This window comes from Oculina patagonica, chromosome 9 (genome assembly GCF_052425735.1).
Source record: "Oculina patagonica isolate OP01 chromosome 9, crgOcupat, whole genome shotgun sequence".
Classification (NCBI taxonomy): domain Eukaryota; kingdom Metazoa; phylum Cnidaria; class Anthozoa; order Scleractinia; family Oculinidae; genus Oculina; species Oculina patagonica.
In genome coordinates, this window is record NC_135766.1 from 18,908,130 (window position 1) to 18,936,050 (window position 27,921).

General features: G+C 39.1%; 3 protein-coding genes across 3 annotated transcripts; 2 read left to right on the plus strand and 1 right to left on the minus strand.

The window, feature by feature from the left end:
* Positions 1–2,156: 2,156 nt before the first annotated feature.
* Positions 2,157–5,116, plus strand: LOC144666744 (uncharacterized). The gene is made up of 3 exons (XM_078528126.1): positions 2,157–2,675; positions 2,899–3,013; positions 4,256–5,116. The coding sequence occupies exons 1-3, from the start codon at positions 2,260–2,262 to the stop codon at positions 4,682–4,684; spliced, it is 960 nt and encodes a 319-aa protein (XP_078384252.1). The 5' UTR covers positions 2,157–2,259; the 3' UTR covers positions 4,685–5,116.
* Positions 5,117–7,010: 1,894 nt separating this feature from the next.
* LOC144666745 (biogenesis of lysosome-related organelles complex 1 subunit 5-like) lies at positions 7,011–7,723 on the minus strand. Its single transcript, XM_078528127.1, has one exon. It carries the CDS (start codon positions 7,577–7,579, stop codon positions 7,124–7,126), a length of 456 nt encoding a protein of 151 aa, XP_078384253.1. The 5' UTR covers positions 7,580–7,723; the 3' UTR covers positions 7,011–7,123.
* On the plus strand, positions 7,611–27,750 carry LOC144666743 (DNA replication licensing factor MCM3-like). The gene is made up of 26 exons (XM_078528124.1): positions 7,611–7,820; positions 8,277–8,389; positions 9,852–9,891; positions 10,201–10,283; positions 10,372–10,457; positions 10,858–10,988; positions 11,123–11,197; positions 11,512–11,595; positions 11,704–11,783; positions 12,846–12,951; positions 13,131–13,261; positions 13,534–13,590; positions 14,180–14,277; positions 14,743–14,816; positions 18,462–18,596; positions 19,707–19,796; positions 20,023–20,107; positions 20,675–20,801; positions 22,064–22,124; positions 23,024–23,113; positions 23,389–23,478; positions 23,893–23,943; positions 24,383–24,504; positions 24,935–25,044; positions 25,508–25,613; positions 26,466–27,750. Exons 1-26 carry the CDS (start codon positions 7,749–7,751, stop codon positions 26,656–26,658), a joined length of 2,490 nt encoding a protein of 829 aa, XP_078384250.1. The 5' UTR covers positions 7,611–7,748; the 3' UTR covers positions 26,659–27,750.
* The last annotated feature ends 171 nt before the right edge of the window (positions 27,751–27,921 follow it).

Below are 27,921 nucleotides of genomic sequence, written 5' to 3' on the forward strand. Positions count from 1 at the left end.
GTTCTATTTTTTACTAAAATAGACTGAAGTGGATCGGGCTCTCCTGTAAGTCGCTTAAATTTTCCGAGTGCATTTGATACGTATTTATTCGATTAAGCGCCCTGGGGTTATTAATTTTTTGGTTGGGGGGGGGGGTTTTTTGGGGGGGGTTTTTTATTTTTTTTTTTATTTTTTTTTAAAGATTTTTTTTTTTAAAAAAAAAATTTTTTATAATTTATTAAAGGTTATAAAATAATTTTAATTTTTTTAAATTTTATAAAAAAAAAAAACGGAATATACGGGATTCGCCGGTTCAGGCATTACTTAGCATGCAAGCAGGCCGGTCTCCGCGAAAGAAAAGGGGTAGGCAGAAATATGCGGCTGGTACGAGGCACGGCTGTCTCTTCCAGATGAAACTCGCAGAAATCAATAAAAGGAGGTAATCAGAACTGTAAAATATAAATCTACTTCGTACGATAGGGCCCTAGGCAGGACTTTTCGTGGGTGGGTGCGAGCCCTGGAGGCCGATGAGCATTTCGGAGTCCGGGGGTATTCTCCCCCGAGATATTTTGAAAAATCAAGCACATTTCTGCACAGTCTGGGGAGCAGGGAGAGACGGAAGGGATGGTGCAGTGGTGTGAGCGCTCGCCCACCATATGGCCCGCGGGTTTGCTTCCCGGACCCGAAGACACATGTGGGTAGGGGTTGAGTTTGTTGTTGGTGTTCGTCCTTACTTCCGGCTTTCTCCGGGCTAGGTTTTCTTCCCTCCACAAAATTCCAACACTTCTAAATTCACATTCGATCAGAAATCCAGCGGCCACAGGCAGCTTTGTTAGTCGCCATTGCGCTAGCCTGTTCCAGGCTCTGGGTAGTTTGGGGAGAGCGAAAATCGCGGGCGAATGAGGGAAAAAGAAACGAGTGGAAACGAAGGCCTCGTTTTTTTTCCCGTCTCACCTTTTTTCGCTCTGTCCCACAAACTGAGAACCTGAAACAGGTCTTGGTTCGAACACCGGCCGGGATCACTGCGTTGTGTTCTTGGCCCGGGGGGGGGGGGGGGTACTTGACCTAAGTTTAGGTATAGGGGTGCCGCTGGAGGTTTGAAATCCTGACCCTGTTTAGGGCAATAAAAACTTAAAATGCCTACCCTGTGTAGGACAACACCCCCTATTCTAAGACCCTATTTAGGACAAAGGACAACAAGAACAATCATTTACGCTTATTGTGATTGCGTCCCATACGCGATGTTTGAAGCATTGAAATGCAAAAACACCTATCCCACCGAATAAAATAATGCTTTTTATTGAAGCGAAAGCGAAAACAATGTTAATACATGGACGACAGTCTTGCAGCCATACCCTGTCTAGGACAGCTTCAGGCCCTGTTTAGGACAGAGGAGCTTGAAATTATATACCCGGCCTGTTCAGGACCGGAGGAGTCAAAAACCATACCCTATCCAGCGGCACGTCCCCGTATAGGCCATATAGGGGAGTGCCCCCCCGGGGGTTCTTGGGCCATTTCATGTAACTCTCATATGCTCCTCTTCACCCAGGCGCATCAATGCCTTCCAGGGTTGACTAACCTGCGATCAGGCGTTCTTTTTTCGTTTCTGGAGTGATTTAATATATAATAGTAGGGAGGGCATAATCTCAGGTTAATGGTTGACTAGAGAAACCGGCCTAGTCGTTTCATGCCGGGATACGCTCCGGCTCGAACGCGAACTTACTTACCAGCCCTTTGCCTGCTAATGTGTATTATTCCTGTCTCTTGAATCATTAAAATGTAATTATTTGTAGGTAAATTGCGGTTAGCGGCAAGCTGAAGCGGCGTAAGGAAATGGCGGTATCGATCGCATCAGTTCCCGCCGCGGATCCCGTCGTAGTGGCCGCGGACGGCGTGGTCAATTGTTCGTTCTTTTTACTTTGTTCCCGATTGGGAGGGTTATATTAATAGACTTAATAAAAATCACCTCGATGTTTTGCTTTCCAGAAATTTTTACAAAAACCACGTAGAGTCCTGTCAGAGTGGCCGAGCGCGAAGGACGGCTCTAGCCCTGGGGACGAGGTTGGGCTCTAGCAAACAGCGGTTTCACTCCACAAAATGCCATTTTGGCGGGAAGAAATGCGGAGCTGTGATTGGCTAACGCATGCCTGGCGCAATTTGGCGGTTGAATCAAAACGTTTTTATTCAGCGTCAGTCGTCAATACTTCAATTCACAACAAACAGCGAGAAACGAACGTGATCTTTGACTTTGTAGCAAATCTACAACAAAAATTAGTAGCCATGGAGCAAATAGATAGAAATCACAAGAAGAAAAGCTATCTGTCCGAGCTTGCAAGCTGTTTTATGACGCCGGAATCGCCAGGATATCAACTTGGTCGCATGACACCGAACTTCGACACTTCGCCATCGTCTGTTTTCCTTACTCCGCCGTGCTCCCAAGAAAAAGTTTGGAGCCCTCAGTTTCACTCGCTTGATCTTGATGGATTGCCTAAGCTCACGTTTGAGCTTGAAGACGGCGATCAGGAGAGATCCACGCCGCGAAGCCTTCAACGGTCGCCTTTGTTACCAGAGGACAGAATCATTGGAAGGCTCATCGGAACGAAATATATGGATTTCATTTCCGATCTTATGGCGGTTAACTGCAATAAGATTTGCCAAAGAATTTGCAGTTACTTGGAACCTCTAGACCTGTGCAGGTATATTTTTGCTTATTGGTTTGATTTCGTGGTTGTCTTATTGAGATCAAACATCTGAAATGTGAATAAATCAAGCATCGGATCCATATAAATTCTAATTAAGTTAAGCTTATTATTAGACTACCGATCGATTTGGACATCGATTACCAGTGCGACTTTTAGCGAGGCTATTTTGCGAGTTTTTGTTTTTTCTAACATTTCATCGAATTATAATTGTGTTTAGATTTGCTTCTGTGTGTTCGAAGTGGAGGAAATTTGTCAAGGAAGACGCCAGAATACGACAGAGGTGGAAAGAATTCCTAGGAGAACGAAAGGAATACTGTGCTCTCAAGGGAAAGGTAATGAGCGATGTATTTTCATGACTTGTAGCTATTTTGCTTGATTAGTATGAATAATATTCATAGTCACCCGGCAAGTGACTTTGTGAGTGAACTACTGGCACCAGTATTTATAATAAACTGTGATCATAAGTCCAGTGCTAATAACTAGTTTCTCACTAAAATCTCATATAATTATTCGGCAAGTGACATAATTGAAAAGATCTGATCATCAACTAGGGAACATTGTTTTGATACTCAGAGCTAAATACAAGGGAATGAATAGTTTAAAATCCCTTACTGCAATGCATTTAATGTGATTTACCCCCCCCCCCTCCCCCCACTTTCCCTGGATATAAATCAATGGGCTTATATTTAGATTTATACCATGCCATAAAAAATACAGCCAATCAGAATACAGCGAAAGCTGTTGTATATTCGACGGTATTCAACCCAACCTTCCCATCGTGCGCTGCGATGGTATTCTCGACGAAATTTAGTAAGCGTATTTTCTATGGCATGGTATAAAATAGTTACACAACACTTTCTCGTGGTATACTATGGAATATCCCACTTGTCACTTGTATTTTCTTCGTATACACACTCGCCTAAAGGCTCGTGTGTATACCGAGAAAATACAAGTGACTCGTGGGATATTCCATAGTTCACCACTCAAAAGCGTTGCATAACTAGTATTTAGCTATAAGAGAGATATCTCTCATTTCAATGTATATCTCTCATTTCAATTTTAAATGTGATGCTTATTATGACCGTAAAATATTGGCCATTTTTTTCTCAACCTTTCAATTTATGGCCCAAGCACCATGTAAAACAGAAATGGAATGATACCAACAAAATTGTCCTATTGCAGCAGGCATGCAGCAGAGTTTCCTTAAGGGCCGGCACAGGGCAAATTGACCAGCTGTGAACATTACCAGGCCCAGCTATTTTCAACATCTAAACCGATTTCATTACACCGAAAAGGGTAGGGCTTGCTAATACTTTGCACGGATGCCAAAATGCCCACCTGCTCCAAACCTTATTGAATCACCCAAGATGCTAACAGATAATGTTCAACATTTAGTTACAAAATCTCTTCCAAACATACTGGGAAATCCAAAAATTTTGAAATGCAAAGCGCCTTTTATTAACAAGTGCCCTCCACCCCTCCTTCAAAACAGGCCAACCAAAAAGCCTTTTTATTATAGGGTCAGGATAGGGCTTATTGTTCAAGTTTGACAGTAAATCATTGTCTCTTTATAGGAAAACTACGGTGCACTAACTACCCTGAAGTCAGTGTCTGACGATGATCTAACAAGACTGCCACTTAAAAGTCTCAATGTCAATAAACATTCTACAAGAAGCATTGACCAAGTTGACAAGGGTGCAATGACTCCAGTTTGTCCCCACCCCATATCAAGTCAGACAACAATACAACTTAGACCCTGCCCAAAATGTACATCACCTTCAAGTTTATCAAAAACACAAGAGGGTCATTCCCAGTGTCAAAAATGCGGACTAAGATTTTGCTCAGCTTGCCTGAGAGATTCTGATCAACATCAAAATGGAAACCAATGTGATGGACTACCGTTAGTTTCCTCCGAAAGAACTGATCAAAGGCAACGATCTAAAAAACCTGGAAAAGACGTTGTTGGAAGTAAAAAAAGTAAAGACAGAGTTAGACGACTTTGACATACATTATTTTTTAGCTTAATTTGTAAATATATTTTAATGCAACAGCTTATGTAATGTAACTAGATAGGTTTTATGAATTTTTAAGTGCGCTGTATATATATGTTTGAATTTGTTAATATTTTAGTTAGACAATTTTAAAATTGTTTTCCATGTGTATGTGTATCATAAAATAATTATCTTTATTTAATTTGCCAGATTTTCATACCAATCATTGACATGTTCATCTCATAAATCCTCCTCACTGGAATAAATGCGCTAAGATACACTGATAAATATTGTCCACATGTTTTGTATTTCTTTGATATAACATGGAACACGGGGCTGGTTTCTGCCTTATGTGCCTACTGGCATGAGACTTGATGATAACGACAGGGCTGTTTCTTGCATTTCTAAGAAAATTTTTGTGACCACCTTCTGAATGGTATTGTGCAATTAGAATTCTGTAAGAAACCACTCAGTGGAGGGGGGGGGGGTGGAGGAGGGTTATTACAATTTCTTTGGCCCCTTCTTTTTGAGCTTTAAGGATCCACCCCTGCTTCCAGCCAAGCAGCTCAAAAGTGACACCTACTTGCCAAATGGAGGGGTGGGGGTTGTTTCATTGGTAAACGGCATTAAAAGCTGCATTGAAGCAATGTGTGCTACCTTAAACATTAGCCAAATTTAATAAATTTCAAAATACCGCCCCATCAAGAATATAACTCTGAAATTCATGGTTCTGCTTCCATAGTTCCCAGCTAGTTGGATAAAGTAAGGGAATTTTAACATAACATGAGTGAGTCAGGGAAAAAAGTGACATCTTAATGAAAACTAAAGAGAAAATTTAAATTACAACATCTCTAAAATATATAATATTTATTACCAGTATCTTGGAATGCTGGAAGTAACATTTCGGGTGAATGTGATCTCTGCAATTATGTTTCTTTTGGAAGTGAAGGCTGGTGGTCATTACTATATCTGACAGTTTGTATTAATTTGGTGCAGAAATTTTTTTTTATTAGTGAATTTTGAAAACTGATACATGGCAGGCATGCTCATATTTCATTTCTTGTCCTAGATCCTTTTCAGAAGCTGTATTTTGCCCAATAATATCAATAAGACTTCAATCACATCAACTTTGCCCATTTTAATTTTTCTTTCTTGCTTGCTTTAATCCATGTGTTTATCTGTAGTATATATGTGGTTTTCTCCTAAAATTTTACTGTTACATGATGGTCTGTATGCTATATAACATTTGTTTTTTTTTATTAATTTTAGGGAATAAAAAAAAAACCCTTTGGGCGACAAAACCAAAGAAAACAAATGCATTACAGTCAAAGCTCATAAGCAACCCCTCATAAGCAACCAGCCTTAGTAAGATCACTATAATTTTTCTCAAACTCACTAATAATTCGTCAAGCTAAAACAAAGAACATCATGACAGCGAAGGAGGTTAGGATACCCTAACTTTATTCACATAGATTTTTTACAATTTTATTTCTCTGTTTACTCCTTAGTTTTTGTTTTGATTGATATCAAACATTTGATACAGTTTGTCATTGGCTATCCAAACACCCCTGAATTTCGTCAAAAATGCTCTGCTGCTTTTTCTTTTCTGTGTTTGGATATCCCAATGAGACACTACCTCTTGATATATTATGTGAAGCCTCATTTGAATTATCACTCAATCTCTGTGAATTATTTAAACGCTCCCATAAGCAAATGAGAATTATTTAACGCCTAGCCTTTTGCTTCAAAGATTCTGATTTTCTTTAGCCAACTTTTTAATAAAAGGTTCAATTTTACCCTTGGTAAAATTTGGTGTGCATAATATTTAAAACAAAGAAAAATACCAAATTGTACCTAGGGTAAAATTGAACCACAACATACACACTGCACTGCTTGATCATATTTACCACAATAATTTATAACATTGCTAGTAATGCCATAAAGAGATCTTGAATGAAAAGTCTTTATCAATCTCATTTCTTTTAACCAATGCCATGCACACGAAAAATGTTTCCTTGACTGGTATTCAGCCAAACAATCTGGGCCATTCCATTTTATACCCACCCCCCTTCCCCAAGGTAAGTAAAAATTTACCCCCCTAAGGAAAAAAATCAAAGTGCCAACATGATGCCCCCCCCCCTCAGAAAAAAACAAACATTTTTCTTAACCCATCAGAAAAGACCCAACTTTTCCCCTAACCCCTTCAGAAATATTTGGAAAGATCAACTAACGCCAACAGAGCTACCCCCTCAAATCTGACTTTCAAAACCCGTTTAAAAAATCAACAGGAAGGGGGGGGGGGGGTGTATAAAATGGAATGGCCCGTGGATTTTATATCAACAAATTTTGAAAAGACACTATTATATTTTTGTTACAATTTCAGTAATTCCCCACTCTAGTTCATTTTATAAATTGTTTCCTTACAAAACGGAATCTTCAGTGTACCAGTTTTCAGGTTGACTCGCTCATAGTATTAACCAAGCCATATTTTTCTTTAAGTTTGATTGACTTGGCCATGAAGTCTTTCTCAATCGCTTCTTCCTCTTTATCCATCTCCTTTAAGAACTCTTCCCACTGTTTCTTGGACTGTTCTTTGATTTCCTCGTGTCTTGTTCTATTAGGATCCTGTTCTTCTTTTTCCAAAATATTATGGCATCGCTGTCTGGCATCTTTTAACTGATCTTGCACGTCATTGAGCATTTCAGCCAGTTGAATGCACTCTGGAATATGATCCTGAATTTCACTCACTTTATTAGAAGCTTCTGCTAGCTTTAACGCTTCTCTGTCGCTTCTTTTACCCTCAAACTCACGAATCACGTATTTACATTCATTCTGCAACACAGCCCTGTGGTCAAAAAGCCGAGAATATATTCCACAAACATCGCGAACAACCTTCTCGCCCGCCATATTGTTTTTCTTTCAGGTTTCCAAATTAGGACATCGCCATATATGGCAGCTGGATTTTTGGCGCGAAATCTGATCACGTGGTTCAACAGTTTGCTGGATTGTCGAAGCTTCGAACAGGCAAGTTGGAGTGTTCAATAGTTTGATTTCTGGACAGATTTTAGCGTTCAAAATGGCTGCTTTGGACAATGAACAATATCTACGACAACTTCAGAGAGAATACCTTGATTTCTTGGACGACGATGTAAGTGGATTTACTTGTTTTCTTGGACGAAATCGCTCTTTGAGTTGAGTCGAATGACGATCTTCCATCACTCGCACATGTTGTGGAAAGAATTTTCTAATTCATCTTGCTTTGTCGAATTCGACATTTAAACCGCAATCAATTTTTCTAACTTCTAGTTATGTGTCACTCACGATAGAATACTGTTAGACTGTGAAAGCTACACATCACTTTGTGCACCGAAATGGCCGCAAACCACATGTTGAGGTTCCCGGGAAATTTTAATTCTTGTACATGAGCTAAATTTGCATAATTTGTACGTTTCGTAAATTCAGATTTTTCTTTCTTGATTTTTGAACATTTTGTGAGCAACATTATTAGAATGATAATGAAGTCCTCAAATTGTGAGCTTTACGAAGAGTTTTATCTAAATCGATTGGAATTGATGATATAAAAAAATTGAATTTTTGGTCACAGGAGGATCAAGGAATTTATCACGGGAAAGTTCGTGACATGATTAGCAAGAACGAATGCAGATTGATTGTGAACATCAATGACCTGAGGAGGAAATATGAGAAAAGAGCTGTTGAGTAAGTTAAGACTGTTTGTCTTGTTATACAATAACTTATTGTTTTGAAATATTAAATTTCCAAGTGCAAAGATTGTACAATCATTTGAATTTAAAAATTCTCTGTATCTTGAGCCTGTAAACTGTGACATTGATATGACTAGTCATGACTTGGGGGTCCCATAAAGAGTTAAAGGTCAGCACACACGAGGGGGGGGGGGACTTGTTGCAGGGACTAGTCCCTACGACTAGTCAGACACTTATTACACACAAAGAGACTAGTCAAGCCTATTAGTGTGCAACTTGTTTACAGGGATAAGTCACATGTAGTGTTTAAAGGGACAAGATGCAGGGACTTACCACTTTGGTTTCTGATTGGTTGATTTTTTATTTTAGTCACAGGGACTAGTTGCACAAACAGTACACACAAGGGGACAAGTAAAATTTCATGGGACTAGCTAGTCCCTGTGGCCAGTCCTATGAATTCAAACCAGTTTGAATTTGTGCGACTAGTCGCAAGGACCAAAATTTGGTTGCTGCGATGATGAATATGGGCAGTTCACATGAAAGGACTTGGTCCCTTGGACAAGTCACAGGGACCAGTTGTGGGAACTAGTCCCGTTGTGTGTGCTTAACTTCAGAGGGCTCGAGGTCACTGGTTCCCCTGAAAAAAAAAATGGGGTTCTGGTTTCCGTGCTCCATGCCCTGCAGCAAAGGGTTCCAAGCAGCAAAATGATTGGGCAGTCTCCAAGGCAAAAACTGTCGTGCTCCCGAGCCCAGGGTGGGGTACTCCGGCTTGCAAATGTCGAGGATGATCGAAGGATTTTTTTGGGTTTGAAATTGTCGAATCCAGGATTTTTTTGGGTTGGAAAATTTGGCAAGTATTTTTTTGGGTGACTTGATTTAAAGTCCCCCCACCCATTTTTTGGGTTTTTTTTTTTTGGGTTTTTTTGTTTTTTTTTTCAAAAAAAAAATAAAAATTTTCAAAAAAAAAAAAAAAAAAAAAAAAAAAAAAAAAAAAAAAAAAAAAAATTTAAATAGGGGAATTTTTTGGGTATTAAAAGCGAACTAAAGTGCCTTGGCGCGGCCTTGGCGTATTTTATATGGTATGATGAATAAACAAACACGATCGTTCAATTTTTTTATGGTTTTCTTTGCGTTATATTATTGCCCCTTCTGGCAATTTAAGGGTAATTAAGCAAGGGATTTTTAGGGGGGTTATTTTTGGTCCAGGGATTTTTTTGGGTAATGTCCGAAGACTTAGGGATTTTTTTTGTCCTGAATTTTGCCTCCATTCGATCATCCCCGTCATTTACAAGGGAGTACCCCCTGGGCTTCCGAGCTCTGGCCATTTTTCTTTTGGGACTGTAATGACTAGCATGAAGACTTGTCAGAATTGTTGCCTGGAAACCTGCCCTCCCCCTTCCCCTCACCCACAGTTATGAGGATATCGACTAATGAATTTTCTTTTCTTGTTTCATCAGGATTCTTAACAATGCTTTTGAAGAGTTAATTGCATTTCAGGTACTTTAAAAACTTGCTCATATATGGAGTAAAGTATAATTAAATAATTTATAATTTAAATAGGCAACTTCCTTTCTTGAAAATAATAGAATTATTCAGTACTGATTCTACTTATAATAACTAAATTATAAGCTGTCTGAAATGCATTTGAAACATGTTTGAACACATTTGTGAGAAATTACGTTAAGCCCCCTTTTCATATGAGGGTCACATATATGCTGCTCCTACTATCTATATATGCTGGATGTTTATAGCTCTCAGGGGTACATTTTGTGAGTTCAGTAAAAATATGTTTATTTTATTTTTTAGAATGCTTTGAAAGAATTTGTAAGCTCTGCAGATACAGCTTATGGCAAAAAACATGAAGAGTTCTTTATTGGATTTGATGGAAGGTAAAATTTTATTATTAATAAATCATTTGTTATTATGAACAAAAACAGCTTTTCCTGACGAAATTTGTTACTAATATTTTTGTTTCAGCTTTGGTGCAAAACACGTAACACCCAGATCACTTTCTGCTCATTTTATTGGAAACATGGTTTGTGTGGAGGGAATTGTGACCAAATGTAAGTCAAGTTTGCTGTACACTAACATACTATCCAAAATGCAATCCTTGAATAGGCCATTTCTGAGTTACCCTTTGCCACTGCTTTAAAAAGAGTCTGCGTGCGAAACCATTCAAATGAAAATAAGTAGATTTTACATGAAAGTGGACCTCTAGGCGAAAATCGTTTTCCTTTGAAATGGTTTTGCATGTAGACTCGTTTTGAAACAGAAACAAAGGGTAACTCTATTAAACTTCTTTTTTTTTGCTGAATTAGCAACGTGTCCTTCTGGAATATATTGATACCCTTCATTTACTGTCAAGCTCAGTTATTGTATTTTTATTTCTTGCTCTACGGGTTGTCCAAGAGAGTTATCATGTCAAGAAATAAAACACATTTTTGATCATTATATTAATTTCAGGCTCGCTTGTGAGGCCAAAGGTTGTACGCAGTGTCCACTACTGTCCACAAACCAAGAAAACACTGGTTCGTAAGTACACAGATCTGACATCTCTTGACGCCTTCCCAACTAGCTCCGTCTACCCCACAAAGGTAACCCACACATTAAATTTTCATTAATTCAATGATTTGTACGTTGTTTAGTTTTCTTAATTTTTAGTTTACTCTCTGAAGCTGGTGTTCAAAACTGGAAGCTGTAATGTGTTCCTATGTTCTTTTCACTTTAGGATGAAGACGGCAACCCTCTGGAGACTGAATATGGGTTATCAACTTACAAAGATCATCAGACATTTACAATTCAGGTAAAAACAGTTTAAATTAATTTTGTTGTTTAACTTAAAAAAAAAAAAAATAAAAAAATAACAAAACCATCTTTCACAGTGCTAGTCCAATTGAACCCTGCTTGACAACCAGCTCACTATTACGGGCAATGTTTAGTCCTTGAAGAAAAAAAGATCAATACAGCCAAATTTTTAAAGCTGGTTGGTTGGTAGATTAGTAATGCTCAGTGCAGAAAGTGGTTTACAGTGCTTAAGTATTGATGAGTTGTCTGGCTCCTCTGATAAGAACAGGTATTCCCCCTGATACTGATAATCAGCTACCTTTTGTTTTCTAGGAAATGCCAGAAAAAGCCCCGGCAGGACAGCTTCCCCGTTCAGTGGACATCATATCTGATAACGACTTGGTTGATAAATGCAAGGTAAAGTTAGCACTGTCAGGATCTTTATTCAAAAATTAAAGCAGTAATGATTGTCAATAGAAAATATTGAGCTTATAATATCTGAGCAAAGTTGTCTTGTCTTTGTAGCCTGGTGATAGAGTGCAAGTCATTGGAATGTATCGCTGTCTGCCCTCCAAGCGATCTGGATTTACCCCTGGGACCTTTAGGTAATGATGATTGATTACAATACAGTAACTAAAAACAGTTTATTTTTCTTTAACCACTGCCTCGTAAATATGGAGGATGGGTGCCTGGGACCGGGAGGCCCACTGAGGTCAGCCGGCCCCCCCGAAGAAAAAGCGCCAAGGCGCAATCCCAACAAAACAGCCATGAGCCCCCACACACAGACACCCGTCAACGAACGGAAAAATGAATTACTATAAAAGAAGCAGGGAAGGGAGGGAGGGGGGGACTCACCCTGAAAACCCCCATGGCGAAGACCGACACCACGCTGAATGTCCGAGAACCCGCACTGAGCCGACGGCAGTAACCACTGACCCGGAGGACACCCCGTTCTGTATTGCTTTTTACTTGGTTAAATCGCATTTAACCTCATATATATCATATTCACTGTACTTGAATTCTTTGGATGGTCCAATGCAAATAACAAAAATGCCAATAAACTGATAAAATTTAAAGAATAAGATAATTTTAACAACAACAGCTCTTGGAAAACAGTCCTTCACTAATTCACCAATAACCCAATTTCTAAACGCTAGACTGTGTCTTGGGCTGCTAAACAAGTCTTACAAATGTGCGAGGCAGTGAGGCATGCAAGGCAAGGCAGCAGGGCATATGCATGCGAGGCAGAAGTCCCTACTCCAAGCAACCCAAGCTGCCTAAGCTAACTGTAGGCTAACTAGAGTGCTATATAGGCTAACCGAAGTGCTAGTTAGGCTAACCAGAATTGATCTCGCACCTTGCTGCCTCGCACTTTGTGACGACCCCTGCTGAACTAGGGATGATGTTGAACCTTTTGTCTTGCCTGAAAAAATAAAATGTCTCCCTAAACTAAGGAGATGTGCTTGAAAAAATCTGTGATCATGACAGCCATGCGGTGTCTCTGCCGCTCGGTTTTGAATTTTCACACCTATCAGAGACACGTTTGCAAACAAAAAATGTGCAAAGAAATTATCATTTCTGAAAATCAGTCCTTAAAGCCATATCTTGAGGGTGTGTCACTTAGCTTGCCATGATTTACCCTAACTTTATTTGCTGTTTTTTGACAGAACTGTTTTAATTGCCAACCACATCCATGTGATGAGTAAGGAAATAGCTCCAAATTTCTCTGCAAGTGATGTTTCAAACATCAAGAAATTCAGCCGTCGCAAGAAGGTATTGTTACAGGAATAATTATTTTAAGCACCTGGACTAGCTGGCCCTTAACTCCTAGCAAACTTGTCAGGAAACGTTATACAAACCAGTAAATTTTTTCTTTGGCGCACAAAGTTTATGTTGATCACTGTTTACAAGCTGTAATTTTTTAAATTTATTTTCAATGTTTCTTTTGACAGGATGTGTTTGAAACCCTTGCGCAGTCATTAGCGCCATCAATTCATGGCCATGAATACATCAAAAGAGCGGTGTTATGTTTACTGCTTGGAGGAACAGAAAAAGTCCTAGAAAATGGAACAAGGCTTAGAGGGTAGCGTATTTGTATATATTATGCAATGTACTTGTTGTAAAATGGAGAATCAGCTAGAAGACACAACACTCCTTCCCTTCCTCTTGTCACATAAAGGGGTGTCGAATGGTAATGAGCTATATTTTTTCGGCCTAGCCTTTTAGTTTTTAGCCAGAAAAAAAATGAGACCAGAAGGGGGAAAAAAAAAAGAGGAGAAAAACTTAAATTTTTTATTTTCAACCTTTTTTAAAAGACCATCCCCCCCCCCTCATAACCATAATGTTTTGTTTCAGTGACATCAATGTCCTCCTTATTGGTGATCCATCAACTGCCAAGTCACAGATGCTACGGTAAGAAGAGTTACTTATTCTGGTAGGTCTGTCTGTCCATCTCCTTGTTCATTCAACTGCTTCTTTATTTGTTTGTTCTTTTGTTTGATTCTGACTTGTTTTCTGTATTGGGTTATTCCAGAAAAAATCCACACACCCCCTGTTGGTGGGGTTTTTTTTTACCCCCCCTTTTCTTTTTTAAACCACAAACCCCCCCCCCTTTCTTTTCCCCCCCTCCCTCTTCTTATAAAAAAATATTTTTTATTTTTTTTTTTTTTTTTCACCCCCCCCCCCCCTCCCCCTCCCCCCCCCCCCCCCCCCCCCCCCCCCCCTGGGGGGGTTTTCTGTTAGCCAACTTACAGTGTATGCCACCAAGAATTTGATATTGATTATTTTACTTTATAAGCATGAAAGCAAAAGGTATCTAAAAAGGTGAAACAACTGTCAATTAAGTATTTGGGAAAACAAGAGATTTAAGTATAACCTCAAAAAGCAGCTAGTTACATGTAATAGCCTTTAATAATATCCAACTGTTTGCACTTCACATTAAAACGACAACAAGTTCTTTTCTCATAGTAGAAATACAATGTTTTCAATTTCTCTTTTTTAGGTATGTCCTTCATTCTGCCCCCCGTGCCATTCCAACTACTGGGCGCGGCTCATCAGGGGTCGGATTGACTGCCGCAGTTACTACAGACCCAGAGACAGGTAAAAAGCTTTAATTTATTCTTCATGTGTTCTGTTTCTTGTTGTCCCTGTCCCGGGGGGGGGCACTCAAAAAAGTTTTATACAGGGAGGCTCCGCCCCAAGCTCTTACCCCTTACCCTTTTATATACCATTTTGACAGAAATTGTACCCCTTTCATAAACCTTTTACTGAGAAAAGGTACCCCTTTCATAAAAATTATACCTAAAAGACGTGAGATAGCCTTAGAACAGGACGTTTTCTTGTCATTTTTATGTAGCACTTAATAAATTAAAATAATACAGCCATAAAGTGTGTGTGTTCGAAATATTTTAATTACAGGCCTTTGATTTTCATACCCCTTCATATACCTAAACTTGTGAAATCACTACCCTTTTATATACCTGAAGTCTGAATAAGGTACCCCTTTCGGGCGGAGCCTCCCCGTATAGGCCATTATATATAGGCCATTATATTATATTTTTTTAGGCGAGCGTCGTCTGGAAGCAGGAGCTATGGTGCTTGCCGACAGGGGAGTGGTTTGCATTGATGAATTTGACAAGGTAATTGAAATTAACCAATTCGAGTTGAACCTTCAAAGGTGACAGAAATTGTTAAAATAGTACCCTTGTAAAAATTTTACCGCGATCGCGCCGCGAATCGCGGCGCGTTTTTGGCCGCCGCGATTGGCGCGATCGCGCCGCGATTGAGCTTGGATCGCGCCGCGATTCGCGCCGCGATCGGCTTGGATCGCGCCGCGATTCGTGCCGCGATTCACGGCGCGTTTTTGGCCGCCGCGATTGGCGCGATCGCGCCGCGATCGGCTTGGATCGCGCCGCGATTCGTGCCGCGATTCGCGCCGCGTTTTTGGCCGCCGCGATTCTCGCATCGCGGCGCGATGGGTCGGGGAATCGCGCCGCGATTTGGCTTGAATCGCGCCGCGATCGCGCCTTAATCTATAAATTTAAAAACAATTATCTTGGCGTTTTGCATACCGACAAAACAAACACACAGACTGTATCGAAACAACATCATTTATTTACGGAAGCTTACAGAAAAAGACGGCCAGTTTCGCTGCCGAGCACAATTAAATTTCGCAAAGCCGGAGAGCGTGATTGAGTCTTTAGTTTACAAGTAAATAAGTGAACAGTTCTTCTGTAAAATGTGAACAACACATACATAACGGCAACTAACCTTTTACTCGTGCTCAAGCGAAAGAAGATGCAATGATGTGATCTACCAAACGAGCGAACTATCTCTTGCATCTGCGAAGAAGCCGGCCGGCCGAACCGTCGAAGATGCGCTTTCTTTTCCCCCGAAGCTTTTTTAAATAATACAACATTTAAGTCCCAAGCATCAACAGGTACAACTTTGCATTGAATGGTCCTTACCGTCAAAATGTTTTCCTCTTTCCACTGTTCGAGTTTTGCATTTTTTTTATATTCACAGTTTAGCTGTAGTTCAGTCAACAAAGTCCATGACGAAGCGACGAAGCGCTAGCTGTTGAAATTACTGTCGCTCGAATTAACAAAACAAATTCTAGCAGTTTTCACAGAGACGCTTTTCCCTCAAGTTAGGTCGCTTCTAAACTCTTGTTATTCAGAAGCAGCTAAAAAAGAACACATTTTTCCAGTCCTGATTGTGAAGAGAAAACATACCAACTTTCCCGAAATAAAATTTCTTTTCTGCTTGCGATGGCGTAGCGATTGCGTGTACTATGCACTACGTGACCTAACTCAGCCAATCGTAACGCTCAGTTCACGACACCTTGCGGCAAAAGGCGGGAAAGGACTTCGATGTGTGTGGTCTACGATCGTGGTCTACGGGAAGGTAAATATAAAGCTCTAAAAAAAGCTCATTCTGACAGCCTCTTCGGAGCCACAATTAAATTAAATGCCATATAGAGGATTTTTCAATGCAAAAAACGCAATTGCAGCGAATTCCTGATTGTATTTGCATTTGAAGAAAATGGCCGACAGAAATTTGTCATTGGATTGCTCAAAGGTATTAAGGTTCCTCAAAGATAAGAAAAGAAAGAAACAAAGTGTTTGAAAAGATTAAAAAACGGACTGTTAAGAAATAAAAATTCTTATCTTTTAATTTATCTTTACTCATTATCACGCGCCGCTTTGTCGCGCCAGTTCGTCTAGACTAAAACTAAATAAAACTTTTCTCGTGGGAATCACGTCCTCACGGCTCACCGTCACGTAATAAAATGTTTTTCGCCATTTTAAATCAAACTAGTTTTATAACTACTTTGATTAGTACTTAAAGTTTATTTCATCAATACAACTCATGATTTGCGTTACGACCACAGCATGATTTGTGAGAGTTTCAAAGCATATTGACTTTCTCCCGGTGATCGAGAAGTGAGTTCTCGCCGGGAACACTTCCCGAGATTTATTCCAGCCCCCCAAATCGCGGTGCGGTGGTAATCAATCGCGCCGCGATCGCACTCATCACGCCGCGATCGCGACTATCGCGGCAATCGTGGCGCGATCGCGACATTCGCGGCGCGATCGCAACTATCGCGGCGCGTTCGCGTTCATTTACAATCGCGTCACGCACGATCGCGTCGCGATGACAACAAATCGCGGCGCGATCGCGTCAGTCGCGGCGCGATCGCAACATTCGCGGCGCGATCGCGCCGCGATCGCGGTAAAATTTTTACAAGGGTAGAGGTTTATAGTTTGTTTTGTCATCCTTTGCCTAGATTGGACAGCTCATTGGTGCATGCACTTGTCACCAGCTTCTGAAGCGTTGAGCAACTAGGGATGCTGTAAAATATAAGCATATACCTGCCAACTCTCACGCCTTAGGCGTGAGTCTCACGCCTGCGAGTTGAAAAATTTGATCTCACGCCAACTCACGCTTACGAACCAATTTCTCACGCCTAGTCAAAAAATTTGAGCTATTACAATCATATATAACCGACACACTTTCCAAAAATATGTAAACTCAAACCAATGTGAGAAACGAAAACTCCATATAAAATGATTAAATGACGATACTTTCCCCGAAATCTCAGAGTTTTGACAAGAAAAGCACTGGGAACAAGGTTGTGTTTAGCAAAACACGTCCACGCACTGGGATCGGGATATCTTCGTAACGTCTTCAGAATACTTTGGACGTTTTCGGAAAACTTCGGACTTGGTCGTATCGTCTTCAGAAATCCTGGCACTGAGTCTTAGGATAAAAATCTCACGCCTTTGACCCAGAAAAAGTTGGCAGTTATCTAAGCTCATGTGCATGTTTTTTACTTCGCAGCCTTGTCTTATCACATACTGAAGTGGGCAGGGACAGGCAACTTGTTCCAAACCAGCTCAAGATATATAGTTCAGAATAACTTGAAAAGCTGCTAGCCCTGTACATGCCATGCCAGCCATCTTTTTTAGCACTCCCCAATCTCAAAAGGTTTCGCACATTATGACGAAGTCAGGGTTAAGAAAGCACCATGCAATAAAACCAGGGCTTTCATTAAGCCCCCAAACCTGTAACACCTGTTACGGCTGAGTTCACTCAATGTTACAGGTGAAGATGTCAATTTGTGTTATATTACACTTGCATACAGTGTGCAATGCTAGCGGTGATAACTTCAATGTAACAGCCCCGGGGGGGGGGGGTACTCCCTATAATGGCCTATACGGGGAGGCTCCGCTCAAAAGGGGTACCTTTTTCTGGCTTCAGGTATATAAAAGGGTAGGGATTTCACTAGTTTAAGTATATGAAAGGGTATGGAAATCTGTCATTTGGCTATTTAAAAAGGCCTTTAATTAAAATATTTCGAACAGACGCAATTTATGGGTGTATTATTTTAATTTATTAAGCGCTACATAAAAATGACAAGAAAACGTCCTATTTTAAGTCCACGCCATGTCTCTTAGGTATATGAAAGGGGTACCTTTTTTCAGTTAAAGGTATACGAAAGGGGTACAATTTCTGTCAAAAATGGTATATAAAAGGGTAAGGGGTTAGAACTTGGGGCGGAGCCTCCCCGTATAAAACTTTTTTGAGTACCCCCCCCCTCCCCCCCCCCCCCCGGGTGTAACAGCTGCTTGAAAACTTAATGAGAGCCCTGAAAACACAATTAATTTTAATTGTGCGAGGAGGCCAAATTAGAATATCTTATTCTTGGAAACTCTGCCTGTACTCAAGTCACCAAAGAGAGGAAGGGCCAAACTTGATCACACCACTGTTCTTCTTTTTAGATGAGTGATCTTGATCGTACGGCCATACATGAGGTCATGGAACAGGGCAGAGTCACCATTTCCAAGGCTGGAATTCACGCCAAGCTTAATGCTCGCTGCTCTGTTCTAGCAGCTGCTAACCCAGTCTACGGCAGGGTAAGAATACAGCTAACCGTTGCCACTGTCATATATTGTGTACAATATTATACTCTGGCATGGCCCAACGAGTTAATTTATTGGTTCTTAAAACATTAGAAACAGGTGACAACAATGCCCCTTGCCCTGAATAACAATAAAGGTAGTGTTTACAGCGGGCGAATGAAAATAGAGGTTCCAGAGAGGAAGTGTCTTACTGCTCAGGGGGTGCTTGAAATACTGTATACATGACGGGGGGTCTGACAGTGCTTCATATTGCAACCCCCCAAAAATACATAAGCCTGAAATTTTAGACCAAAAAAAAATACCTGGCATCAAAATTTCCAACCCCCCAAAATATACAAGACTTAAATACCTCAATACTGTACTGATTTATTCAATTAAGCAGACCTTTCTAATGCATGTCCCTGAAAAAAGTTTGAAATTATGAATATTTTTTCTGATCCACTGATCGTAACGAAAACTTGAAATGAAATGTTTGCTTGGAGATCAGACCCAAAACATACAGTCACATATTTTTTTATTTAACAACAACAACAATACTTTATTTACCCACGCGACACCTAGGAGCGCAAGCGCTCGTTAAAACGTGTGCCTCAACGCAAAACTATATAAAAGGGAAACAAAATTATATAATTATCTAATAAGTATGTAAATATGTATAATATAATAAATATGTATACTAATATAATAATATAATATGTATAATATAATAATAGGCACCTAAAAAGAGTTAAAAATATTAAAACCATTAAAAATATTAAAACCTAAAATATTTACCTAGTAATCGTTTAAAAGTTAGAAGATCGTTAGCGTCCCTTACAAATGGTGGTATTGAGTTCCAGAGATAAAAGAAAACGACTGATGCTGCCATTTTAAATTGCATCTAGGCATCTCTAAAACTGTACCGGCCCCCTTTAGGTTATATGAGTACAATTTAAAATAAAAGAGATCTAACTTATTGTTTGCATCACTTTAAATTCGCGATTTTTTTGGAATCGCGAATTCCGCGAAATTAATGTGTCGCGAAAATTTCATTTAATAAGGTAGTCAAAATGAATTTTTGTGTGGTGTTTCAATTTACCTTTCATTTTTCTTCTCTTGATTTAGTATGATGAGTATAAGAATCCCATGGACAACATTGGAATGCAGGACTCTCTTCTCTCCCGTTTTGATCTGCTGTTCATTGTTCTTGATCAAGTGAGTCAAACTAGTGAAGATAATATTTATTCATTTATCATTAAGATCTGGAGGGTATATCTAAATAGGAAGGGAGAAGGTGTAGGATAGGGGGGGGGGGGGGGGGGGGAATTGGTGCACAGTTCTCAAATTAACTTTCACCAGCTATTTTCTCATATGGTTTGATGGCTTGTTGAGTACAGAATTTGGAGTTGTATAGTTACCTAATTTTCTGTTTGTTTTCTAGATGAACCCTGACAATGATCGCAAAATTTCTGAGCATGTCCTGAGGATGCACAGATACAGAAAACCAGGAGAACAAGAAGGAGAAGGTAAGTGCATTAAGTCAACATCAATATTCTCCTTGCCACTTTTCGTATTTTTATATTACATGTCATAAACTTCAGGATGTAAATGGCCCTCTTCATTTTCTTTTGCCTCGACGTGGGGAGATTGTACATAACTACGATTTAAGATCCGGCACAAGTCGTAGCACCATCAAGTCTTGCAGAACGAAGCGTTTTCAGGACTTCGTCACTTCTCGCTATTAATCTCGAACTAGCTTGTTTATAATAGAACCGTATATTGTATATATATATATTGTAATTAATAGTTTACTTTTTTTTACCTTGTATTTTACTCTGGAATTCAGTTTTTACTGCAATGAGTTTTATTAAACATTACATTACATGGGAGAATTTTAAAATAGTTTAATGTACTGTGATCAAGAAACTATAAACCTTGGCTCCAATCTTATTTTTTAAAAATACTACTGACAGTAAGTTTCTTTTAACTGGTGAACAATTAAACCAGGTGTCTGATTGCTGCAACTGTTTGCCACTGTTATTAATTTTTGTATTAATAATGGTTGCTTATGCTGATTGTTATTTGTTTGTTAGCCTTGCCATTTGGAGTAACAGCAGAAACACTGGCCACACAGGACCCTGACATAGAGGATGAAGAGACAGACACGCCCATTTTTGAGAAGCATGATGCAATGCTGCATGGGCAACGAAAAGACCGCAAGTAAGCTAAAAAACGTTATAATTTTGTGTAAGCATAAAGTGCAGTTAAAACTTTGGCAACAAACACTCTTGATGATTTTCTTTCTTCTTGTCACCTTTCAACTTGATCCACAGGCCGCCCAAGTTCACTGCGGGAATTAATTATTTATAAAGTGTAAGCGAACGTGACTCTTGGCTTCGAGCGGTGTTGTCTTACAAAGATGCGATTTATAAGGGTTTGTATGGGAACTTAGCGATTTTGATTCAAAAGGTATAAAATTAAATATTTTACAAATAAAATAGACGTACCTTGTTTCCATGTTGTGCTCTGCTCTTTGTTGTCTGCCTGCGTCTCATGATCCGGTCGTTTTAAAGCGTTTTTTATACCTTTTGAATCAAAATCGCTAAGTTCCCATACAAACCCTTATAAATCGCATCTTTGTAACACAACACCGCTCAAAGCCAAGAGTCACGTTCGCTTACACTTTATAAATAATTAATTCATGTCATGAAATGATGGGGAGCATTGAATGGAGGCAAAAATCAACACCCAAAAAAATTTCCTAGGGCTTCCAACATAACCCCCAAAATTCCTTTTGTTTGTACTTTATTCACAGAACTAAGAAGCCAAGGCACCTCCAGATTGTTTACATCCCTACTTAAAAATAACAATAAAAATTTGAACCCCCCCCCCCCCCCCTGCCAAAAAAAACTCCTTTGATCTTCCCCGTCAATTGAAATCCTGAATACTCTCCCTGGGTCCCTTTTCGCTAGGGATAACTGTCTCTATATCCCTCTTAACCTACTTTCGGGACCCTCTGTCTCTATCACCCCCCCCCTCCCCACTCCCCACTCCCCAATCCTTGAAAGAGGTATGTGGTATCTTCTATAGCCCTTCCAACCCTAGCTCCGCCACCCTAATAGAAAACCCATGGTTTCTTCATTAGACCCTGGCGCCAGCCTCAAGTACTACTAGGGGTGGCAGGTCTGAAGAAGATTCCACTGCTAAGTAGAGACCTATGGTATCCTCTGTAGCCAACCACCCCCTCCCCCCGGCAAAAACCCCCAGTATCTTGTGTGGCCCTAAATTAAATTAGTCTTATATTAGTGTTCTGCAAAGCTACTCTCAAAATGGAGAAAAAAATTCTACTTGGAGTGGAAGGGCTTAAAGAAGAAAAATAAAACCCTGTTGCATACCTTTAATTAGCTAAGGGCTGTTACAGAGGAGATATACAGTTAATAATTGAGACAAACATAATTAGTGATTGTTGAATGCATTTTCAGGGAAAGATATGTATCCATGGCTTTTATGAAGAAGTACATTCATGTTGCCAAGAGCATCAAGGTTAGTGTTCACTCATTTCTAAACCTCTCAAAGTAGTGGAGTGTCGGTTAAAATGTCACATATATAGGACCCAGAGAACTAGCTGTGCAGTTCAAGAAGCCTGTTAATTAGTGACACCCTGTTCCAATACCTCGGCCGATACTATCTTGGCTCCGATAATTTATGGTAGTCTAACCTCAAACCGTCGATATGCTTAACAATTTATTAGCGAGGTAAAAACAGAAAGAACTTACATGGGCTCGTGTATGATAGCTTCTCGAACTGATTTAAAATTATAGATTGTTCATTGTTCTTGTGGAAATCCTAAGCTAATAATATTGTCCAATAGTAGAATATTGTGACAGATAACTATCTTTAAATGATTATGAGCGGAAAGCATGCAATCAAAAGATCGACACGCGACAGCTAGCGTAACAGTACAAACGATAAATATTCTCACGCGATATATTCATGCGATAGCGTGACAGAACACACCCGCCTTTGTCATCAGTAATGGCTTTTGTCAGTGTCAAGTTTCTACTGGGTCAATATTGTAATCCTTTCTTTTCAAAGGTCATTAATATTTTGCAGTCTCTCCTTGAGTGTTTCACCTCCCTCTGGGGGGTTATTTTTCTCACGCTTGTTTTTCAATGAAGTTTGGTTCGCCCAAAACTCTTCCACAGTGTTTTTTTTTCTTGGTTTCGAATGATTTCACATTTTATTTTAGTGGGGCAGTTCTATGCCTCGGATCACAATTTTGAATTTCCAAAAAGGCGAAAAACATTTTAATAATTATTATTGTACCTATGTGTGTCTCTATTTAATATGTCAAACCTACATCTCCACCCTATTATATAAGTGTTGAGTGAGGTTGTTAACACATTGTTTAATGATTCCCTGCTTTCTACATTTTGCATTAGCCTCGTTTGACAAAAGAAGCTGCAGACAAGATCTCCAAAAGTTACTCTGCACTGAGAGATCAGGAAAATGTTGGAAACGAGAAGGCTAAGGTATACTTAACAACTGACATTTCTTAATTAACAACCTTAAGACATAAAACGCAAGAATTGTGGCTTTGTTTTAAGGAACATTCAACACACTTAGTTCAGAAGATTGTGTAAATCTAAGATATCGTTTGACAGTTGATTTAAATTCTATAATCATTTAATTATCAATATTTATTTAATATTTATTTATTTTTTTACTTATTAAATAATAATTACATTCACGGTTTATAGTGATTTCAGTTTTAGTTTTAACCCTGCAGAACTTTGTTTCTTCTCAGACCATGCCTGTTACTGCACGAACCCTGGAAACAATGATCCGTTTGGCAACTGCTCATGCCAAGGCAAGAATGAGTAAAGTTATCGACGAGGTGAATACTTTTACTGTTGTTGTATGGTATTTGCTAAAACATAGAAATTTCAGAGTCATCTAATATCGGATAAAGCTTGTTGCACCATAATAACCATCCAAAGCTTCTGGCCAGCCATAGAACTTAAAATGTTCGAAATGTTTGCTGAAACCTAATTGTTCTTTATTCAAATTGTTCTCTGTCCTTTTGATAAAATAATTATATAAAATTTATTTTTTTGTGTTTTTTATTTTTTTTTTTTTTTATTGTTAGCTTTATAACCTGTTGAGTTCACAAGAGTTTTAGGTAGGAATTGTATGGCAGGTCCAAGCCAGCCCTCGGATTGCCTCACGCGCAGAACTGCCTTATCAAAAAGTATATGTTTGTTCTATTGACAAAAATATACTTAAGACCTCAACCTGGTGTACCTTTCAGGATGACGCCAATGCTGCCATTGATATGGTGTCGTTTGCATACTTTCACAAGGTAATGTACATTTTATTGTAATGCATCCAAAAAGGTGACGACTTGTCGGTAAAGTGCTGGTAGATCTTTCCTATTGCAGTATTTAATAATGGATGGATGGATAAAAATAACAAATATTTTGGGAATCGACGTTTTTTAAGTTACATTACAGGGTGAACCAGAAAACCGTGAACACTAAACTCTATTTTGCATACTGATGTAAATTTCGACAGAAAACCATCGAATGATAGTTTAAACTGCAGGGAATATAAATAAATGTATAAAGATGAAGCAGCAGGTTTTTTTTCTTGAGCAATTCGTCAACTATTTCCTCTACTTCCTTCTTCAAAGTATAATGAGTGTTCACGGTTTTCATGTGCTCACCGTAAAAATCAGACACTTTTTTCCCTTATTTTCAGAGAGTTCCTATTTTTAACACATGGCTTCTGTTTCTGATCAGGTGGAAAAGAGAGAAAAGAACAAGAGAAAGAAAGATTCTGAAGAGGAGTCTGGTGAAGAGGAAGAGGAGGAAGAAGAAGAAGAAAGCCAAACTAGCCAATCACAACAGAGAACGGCCAGGACGTAAGATAAATTGATAATTGGCTTTTTTGACTTCCGAGAATTTTCCAAAGAATTCCGAAGATTTGTGTCTGTTCTTCTAAAGACTTCCCGAAGATTATTCACGCATCATGATTGCTCAAGAACGTTTTCCGTAGATTTCCTGACATTACTGTTCTGACAATATGTCAACAATGATTTTCCAGTCACTCGATTTACGCAAACGTCATTGATATTTTCGCATGCAAAAATATTGTGTATTTTTACAGGATGGAGGTGAGATTTTCCTTGGTAGCTAAATTCTTTTAAGAATTATAAACTGAAAAGTTAATAATTCAGCATTGTTAATTTAATGATTATCTTCAATAAATTTACGGGAACCGGTTCCAGATTGTGTTTAAATTAATAAATTGAGATCGTATTGGGAAGAGCTGTTTTTTATCTTTTCCCGCAGAGCTAGCAAGTCGCAAACCAAGAAACAAAAAGTCGCGAAAAAACAGAAAGGCGAAGAAGGCCACGATCCTTACGATTTTGATAGCGATGAAGGAGAGCAAGAAACAGGAGGTAAGTTTTGAAAACAACGTCAAGAATTTGGCTTTTAGATTCGACTAAGAATTTTAGCGAAAGATGAAGAAAATTTCTGAAAAAGTGCGATAATAAGCTATGAACTTCTATTGTCCAAGAGCCGTTTTGTTTGGGTTATGTTCGGGTACATCGGGCGTAAGTGTGTTGGAGGGGGGGGGGAGGAGGGAGGGGTTGCTTTTTTACAATAATAAATTTTGCGCTCAGAATGTGTGGCGCTATCTTTGGAAGGATTTTGAACCTGAAAAAAGTTAGGCGCGTACAAGAATACCACAGTAAAAATCTCTAAGCGTAACGATATGAAGCAAGTTATACAGTCTTACATGAACAGCACAAGTTTCTGAGCATGCTGTACAGAAATGTAGTGCAAAACAAGCTTTACAGGGTTTAATTTTCCCAAGAACGTACGGTAGCATTCTGAATGTTTTTGTTTGTTTTGCCTTAGCTGTTGTTGAGAAAATGAAACGCCGTCGGTCAGCTAAGACAAGTGACACTGAAGAGGCCATGGATACAACTGAAGACAGAACTACTGTTACCCTCTCAGCTGACAGGTAAACCCTATACCGTAACCTTTTTGGGTTCGTCACGCGTTCCTTAACGCGTGACACGTTCTTCGTCACGCGTTCCTCAACGTGTGATGCGTGACGAGCACAAAGAGTTCAAAGAATTGTAACAAAAGATTAAATTTTCACAGTTTGGAAGTGAAAGGTGGATGTTGTTTATTCAGATGAAAATTATAACTGGCATCAGTCTCCGCTTTGTAGCCCTTATCATTATCATTATAAACATCATCATCTTGAAAATCGTTATCCAAATTTTTCAATTGTTCGTTCGTAGTAGCTTACTTTGAAAAGAGGTTGGTTTGGGCCGAGAGAATCCGCGTGTGTACTCATGGGATTACTTGGGGCGGGGAAGGGGTTGGGGGAGGGCACAATTAACAAAATATCGCGGGATCAGATCAGATAACTTTATTTAAACACGGTTAAAAAAATCCTTCAGTATACAGTACAAAAATAAAAAACGGAAAAGTTAGGAGGAAAGCTTGGAGGAACCCTGAGTGCGATGGTGAATAGAGTCCTCTTTAGTTTCCACCAACTTCGTTTGTTTGTTGTCCTGGGTTTTTGGCATTGTAGACCACGTGATGCTACCCTTGAGAATTATTTCTTTCAATTCATACAAATTCACGTGGAAATGAATGAATAATTTCCAGAAAGACAAAGGAACAATTCTCTGGAGAGCATCACATGATCTACATTGGGCAATGTACATACGTAGCTAAAGAGGTCTATTCAGAGTTGAAAAAAACTAAAGAAACAACAGTGAATAATGTGAAACTATAGGAAGAAGACAATAGACAAAGGAAATTTTGTTGTATGTAACAATGCTTATTGTATGTGTTTCAGACTCGGTGAATTCAAAGCGGCCTTGTCGGCAGCCTTTACGTCGGCGCATGTTCAGACGCTACCGCTGTCCAGAGTCAAGGAGTCATTGAAGCGCGACAAAGCATTCAGTGACGAAGAAATCGAGTCTGCGTTACAAGCCATGCAAGATGCCAATCATATAATGGTAACAGAAGAGGATGTGTTCCTTATTTAAAAATTCTCTACCCAACAGAGAACGAACATTGCAGTAAACGGCTGTTATATTGTGCTTTTTGTAAATCTTTTGTAAACATATACAACTTCATAGCTATTTGTTGAAATTGGCTTGCTAGTGATCTAAAAGGTTCCTTTCGTGGACATTTCATCGAAATTCTTTGAAGTGTGTTCCATGTTGTACAGTGGAACTTAGTACATACCAAGTGTGATCGTTTTATATTCATGAATGTGATCGGAAGTAGCGAATTATCTGTAGTATGCTTTTGCTAAATAACTCTTTTCTCTAAGGATAACAATTTCCGCAAACAGCAGCAAAATAATCTCGCTAAATATCTGGCATAAGAATGTCTTACTCTCATTTGAAAATAATTTCACTGTCCGTTGTGAACTTTGTCATTGGGACAACGGGACTTGCTCGTTATAGCAAGGTTCGTTATTCGTGAAAAAGTGTTTTCCACAAGGTTTTTCGTTACTGATTTCCGGATGTGATTGCCATCGCGAAATTTCTGTGTCATATATATTGGCAAGACACCGAAAAGTTTGGTTTAAAACAATTTGAAGATAAAATTGGCATTAATGTCTGTCTTGTGTAATTAAGTTTGTACAAAAAAAAACTTTTTGTTGTTAATTGTATGTCTTAAACTTGACTTTGGGGATGTGGCTTTTTGCATTATGACCTTTTGTAATACATAGTAATAATATACAAATTGTGTTAGACCTGTAAGATAACGTGGACAACTGATTTACAGTCCATTTACAAGTATAACTTTGTCAGTGCAGTTTCTATGTAGAATAAAGTGAAGGTGCTACAGTTTTAATTGTGTTGTGAAGCTTTCTCGCCAAGCGTCTATTAAAAATGAAGTAAAAAATCAACTTTTTTTCTTGTAATAAAGGCAATACTACGCAAAAATACTAATGCTAAATCCTTTGGCCTAATTTTAGGGTTCCACAAAGTCTCTGATTATTCCGACAAAATACTTAACATCTCATTCACTTTTGCTTAACATGTTTAAACACTGTTCTGTTATTTTAATTGCATTATTTTCCAAGGCTGTGTTCTTAACTCCGCCCACAGCAGTTTTCATTGTAACTCTAAAAGGTGGAACGTTTTGTCTAATTAAATTGCTTTATCTCTGAAGTGTTAATTGCCCCAAATAGTTCGTAAAAACTTTTGTATGAATGTGGACAAAACAGACGGCTGTCGCCTGCGAGCGCTTTCCCGCTAAACAACATTAAATTGTACAGTACTTTGTTGTACATG

Excerpts from the sequence above, each read along its gene's own strand:
- LOC144666744 (XM_078528126.1), top strand. The coding sequence starts at position 2,260 with ATGGAGCAAATAGATAGAAATCACAAGAAGAAAAGCTATCTGTCCGAG. Across the intron at positions 2,676-2,898 it reads GAACCTCTAGACCTGTGCAG|ATTTGCTTCTGTGTGTTCGA; the intron begins GTATATTTTTGC and ends AATTGTGTTTAG. Across the intron at positions 3,014-4,255 it reads ACTGTGCTCTCAAGGGAAAG|GAAAACTACGGTGCACTAAC; the intron begins GTAATGAGCGAT and ends GTCTCTTTATAG.
- LOC144666745 (XM_078528127.1), bottom strand. The coding sequence starts at position 7,579 with ATGGCGGGCGAGAAGGTTGTTCGCGATGTTTGTGGAATATATTCTCGG.
- LOC144666743 (XM_078528124.1), top strand. The coding sequence starts at position 7,749 with ATGGCTGCTTTGGACAATGAACAATATCTACGACAACTTCAGAGAGAA. Across the intron at positions 11,596-11,703 it reads ACTTGGTTGATAAATGCAAG|CCTGGTGATAGAGTGCAAGT; the intron begins GTAAAGTTAGCA and ends TTGTCTTTGTAG. Across the intron at positions 13,262-13,533 it reads AATGGAACAAGGCTTAGAGG|TGACATCAATGTCCTCCTTA; the intron begins GTAGCGTATTTG and ends GTTTTGTTTCAG.